Source organism: Apium graveolens, chromosome 2 (assembly GCF_009905375.1).
Source record: "Apium graveolens cultivar Ventura chromosome 2, ASM990537v1, whole genome shotgun sequence".
Taxonomy (NCBI): Eukaryota; Viridiplantae; Streptophyta; class Magnoliopsida; order Apiales; family Apiaceae; genus Apium; species Apium graveolens.
This window is the reverse complement of record NC_133648.1, coordinates 257461319-257466179: the sequence shown is the minus strand read 5'-3', so window position 1 is coordinate 257466179 and position 4861 is coordinate 257461319. Positions and strand designations below refer to the sequence as shown.

At 45.4% G+C, this 4861-nt stretch overlaps 1 protein-coding gene across 1 annotated transcript; it reads left to right on the top strand.

The window, feature by feature from the left end:
* The first annotated feature begins 1931 nt into the window (after positions 1-1931).
* Positions 1932-2879, top strand: LOC141700156 (uncharacterized). The gene is made up of 2 exons (XM_074503968.1): positions 1932-2104; positions 2153-2879. Exons 1-2 carry the CDS (start codon positions 1932-1934, stop codon positions 2877-2879), a joined length of 900 nt encoding a protein of 299 aa, XP_074360069.1.
* The last annotated feature ends 1982 nt before the right edge of the window (positions 2880-4861 follow it).

Below are 4861 nucleotides of genomic sequence, written 5' to 3'. Positions count from 1 at the left end.
ACCGAAGCCTGGAGATCGGGTTTGGATGATGCCTGAATTCGATATGCACGAAATACTGCCGATTCTTTTCAAATTCGGACTTCGACTGCCTATGCACCCATTTCATTTAGCAATGTTTGAAGCTATCGAATTTGGTGTCACACAATTGACACCTAATGCATTGGTCCACGTGAGTGGGTTTATTTCCCTTTGCTGTGAGAAGGATATAATTCCTTTTATCAAGCTATCTTTTCAATATATGGGGTAAGGTACTATAATGGGCAGGTGTTTTTTGACACGAGGACTAGGGGTTCTAAAATTGTTAGTGTTTGTTCGTCGAATTTGGGGTATTACCCTCGATGGACATATGTTGATGGGCATGACTTGGAGTTTGTTTGTCCGTGTCGCAAGATAATAACATCCACTCTTGGTTATTTAAATGGGTTGGAGAAATACGACGTTTCTTACTTAGATGCCTTCCAGGGTTCGAGACCTCTATTTACTCGCACTGATTTAAAGGATCCTAAATTTTTAGAGAATAATTTTCGTAAGAGTTAATTGATTAAATAATTTTTTGATTGACGAGTGTTGGACCAGGGCAAGACGGCCCAAAGGAATTATAGTTAGAATAGTTGTAACACATTATGTAAAGCCCAAGAAGGCCCACTTTGTAAGGAAAAAGCCCATTTGGGACTTAATATAAATAAAAGACAACAATCACATTTGAAGGGGTTAGCTCATTAAGCAAAGAAGATCATCTCTTAAAATTATAGTCTAATAATAATAGTGATATTATTGGCACATCATTTGGCGCTAGAAGGAGCTTTGCTTTAACAAGATCCAACCAGAAGATGATTGTAGAAGAGCTTGATCCGGGAACCGCCGGACCGACTCAGGTAAAGGGCAGAAGTTGCCCCCGACCCCTCGACCCACGGCGATCGCGAGCTTCCTAAACAGCCAGCATTAAAGCCGAAATGTTTGTTCCCTCCACCTGAGGCTCCTCCAGAAGATCAATTTCCGGGCTTGAAGGACTCACTCCAAAAGGACAGAAAAAGAAAAACTATGTCAGATCAGCGTTTTAGGGTTCAAACATCTAAAGGAAAGAAAGTCCTCTCGAGTGACATTCGACTACATTTGGAAAAGAAAGAAAGGCTAAAAGCCCAAAACCAAGAAAATCCAGAAGACTCACTTGATTCAGATGAAGAACTCGAGTTTCTAGAACACGAAGCTCGGAGATTGCAGGCTAAACTTGAGCGAAAACGCGAAATTCACCATCTCCGTCGAGAGCTCCAACAAACTACAGTTCAAAATGAAGAACAAGACGATGAATTTTATGACGACGACAATGCTGAGTACGAATATGAACCATCGGCAGAGTCGACATATTCACAACCACGCGAACGTCGACAGTGGACAGTGTCATCTGCCGATGTCTCGCGTCAGACAGAATCCACAGAATCTATATCTCATGAGGAGTTCACTAAAATGCAGGAGGAAATCGCCCAGATGCGTACCTTGATGAGAAATCAGGCAGGGTTTCAAACCGTTTCCGAGAGCCCCCTATCATTAGTGCTTGAAAAGGCGCGCGTCGACAGGTTGTTGAAAACGCCTGCTCTCGATTATTTCGACGGATCCTCGGACCCGTTAGCATTTCTAAACACATTCGATGGTCGTATGGATTTCTTCGGCCACTCGGAGATCGCTAGGTGTCAATTCTTCTCCACTTGCCTTCAAGGAACGGCTCTCCGATGGTACAGTAACTTGCCCCCCGGTCAATCGACTCATGGGCGGCCCTAAAAAGCAAGTTTAAAGCTCGTTTTTCCAGTAACTACAAAGGAATAAAGGTCACAGCTTCCCTTATGACAATGCACCAACGCTCAGGAGAAAGTCTCCGAAGTTTTCTAACACGATTCAGAGAAGAAATAGCAGAGATTCCGGATTTAATCGAGCAAATGGCAGTCAATTTTCTGACAGCAGGCATTGATAAATCTCGCCATGGTTTGCTTTTAGAGGAGATCTTTGAGAAAAGACCCAAAACCTTACAAGCAACATTCCAAATTATAGAACATCGCATGATGCTCCAAGAGGCAGTAAGCTGCATACAGTCCCCTAAATGCTCCTCCAGGTATGAACGATGACGCAGCTACAGTCCGCGATCTCCCGCGCGTGACAGACGTCAGGAACATCGCCGTTCACCGCCTAGTCATACCGTCGAACATCAACCAAGGGATAGAAAAGAAAGAGACTGGCGACCCCGCAGTCGTCCAGAAAAAGAGTTTACTAAGCTTAACACTGAGAAAACGACCATCTTAGCGATCCTAAAGATAGAGCCGGACTATCGTCCTCCAAGACCCATGAAGTCGGGTCGTCCTCCAAGCTCTAGATACTGCGATTACCATGAGGATACAGGCCACACAACTGAACAATGCTTTCAACTAAGCAACCTCATCGAGGGAAAAATTCACCGAGGACAGCTAGTGCATTATGTACAGCGGGAAGATTCTCCTCGACGCCATAGGCGAGTTGAAGAAGATCGGGTAATTGACGTTATTTTTGGTGGCGTGGCAGCCGGGGGACTCTCTCATAACTCCCGAAAAAGCTATGCTCGCGAGGTTTTTAATGTCAACCCACCGACATCTAAATGCACCCGGACAAATCCGTCCCCAGTCATCTCCTTCTCAGATGATGACTATCGCCCTGGTCTCATCGAAGGCCATCAGGACGCCCTTGTCATCACAACCCGGGTGGGAAACAAGACAGTAAAAAAATGCGGGTCGACAATGGCAGCTCCGTCGACGTCCTATACCATCATGCCTTCTCCCGAATGGACCTCGGAGATCAACGCCTGGAGAATGCCCGAACCCCTCTCTATGGTTTTACTGCGAATGAGGTACATGTAGTGGGGACAGTCGACATACCGGTGCTTTTTGGTTCTCCCTCATATCAGATTTGGAAGATGGTCAAGTTCCATGTGATCAGTGCATCTTCGAGTTTCAACGCCATATTGGGACGAACAACGATCACCGCCCTTCGGGCCATTACTTCCATCTCCCATTTGAAAATGAAGTTCTCCACAGACTTTGGTATAGGAGAAATGATTGGTGATCAAGCGACGGCTAGGCAGTGTTACCTAACCACTGTTTCTCCAAGAAAAAAGACAGATGAAGAGTTAGAAGTCAATCAAGTACTTGACATTGACCCAAGAGAATTGATCGACACATCCACAAGCAATTCATGCTCCCCTCTCGAGGAAACAGAAGATATAGAAGTATTTGAAGGAAACCCCGATAAAATAACAAGAATTGGCAAGAATCTCTCATCAGATCTCAAAAAAGAAATCACGAACCTCATACGGGAATTCTCCGATATTTTTGCTTGGGTCCCGAGGGACATGCCCGGCATCCCAGAGGCCATTGCTCGATATTCACTGCACATCAGTAGGGACACCAGGCCTGTGTGACAGAAACAACGCATATTCTCGGCCGAGAAAAGAGCAGCCATCGACCAAGAGGTTGACAGACTCCTCGACGCCGGCTTCATCGAACGTGGTTCTGGTTAAGAAAAGCAATGGGAAGTGGAGAATGTGCATTGATTATTCAGATGTGAATAGGGCGTGCCCCAAAGATTTTTACCCTTTGCCCAATATCGACCAACTCATCGACGCCACAATGGGAAATGAACTCCTGTCCTTTATGAACGCCTTTTCGGGGTATAATCAAATTAAAATGGATTCCCATGACTGGCAACAAACTGCTTTCATCACTCACAGGGGGGTCTTTGGTTACAAAGTAATGTCCTTCGGATTAATCAATGCGGGCGCTACTTTTCAGCAGACGATGGATAAAATATTCTCCTCGCAGATAGGAAGAAACATGCTAATATACGTCGATGACATGATCATAAAGTCAAAAGTTGCCTTCGACCATGTGACAGACCTTCGAGAAACGTTCACCAACGCAAGGGCAAATAACATGCGACTGAACCCTGCAAAGTGTTCATTCGGCCTTACTGTAGGTAAATTTTTGGGGTTCCTGGTTACCTAGAAAGGCATCGAGGCCGATCCAGCTCAGACAAAAGCTATTCTAGAAATGAGCAAACCAAGATCCATTAAAGACTTACAAAAGCTCACAGGTTGTATAGCCGCTCTTCGAAGGTTCATTCCTCAATCTTGAAAGAGGTGCCTCCCATTTTTCTCTGCAATGAAGAAAGCTTCCAGATCATCACAGTTTGAATGGAACGAAGATTGTGAAAAAACTTTCACGGAGTTAAAGATGTTTTTGACAAATCCTCCAGTTTTAACACGACCCTTAACAGGCGAACCGCTACGAGTATATCTCTCAGCTTCCGATGAAACTGTCGCGGAAGTGTTGGTCCGTGTCGATGAGGGAAAAGATGTCCCTGTATATTACATCAGCCACTCACTCCGAGACGTGGAAACAAGATACCCCCAAGTCGAGAAACTCGTATACGCTCTCGTTGTCGCGAGTCGTAAGCTACATCATTATTTTCAAGCGAGAGAAATCCATGTTTTGACCAATCTTCCTCTGAAAAGAATCCTGCACAAGCCCGACATAACAGGCAGGCTCGCAGCTTGGACCATCGAGTTAAGCCAGTTCTACATCGAGTATAAACCTCGAACGGCGATCAAGGCCCAAGTTCTCTCAGATTTCGTCGCTGAATGCCAGTTCAAATCCAAGACACATAAACCTGAAGATGATCAGTCTCGCCCGTGGCTTCTATTTGTTGATGGCTCCTCGACATCCAACTCTGGAGGAGCAGGGGTCATACTAATCAGTCCAGGAGGATTCAAAATCCAACAGGCTCTCAAGTTCGGGTTCTCCGCCACAAACAACGTGGCCGAGTACGAGGCACTCATCGCCGG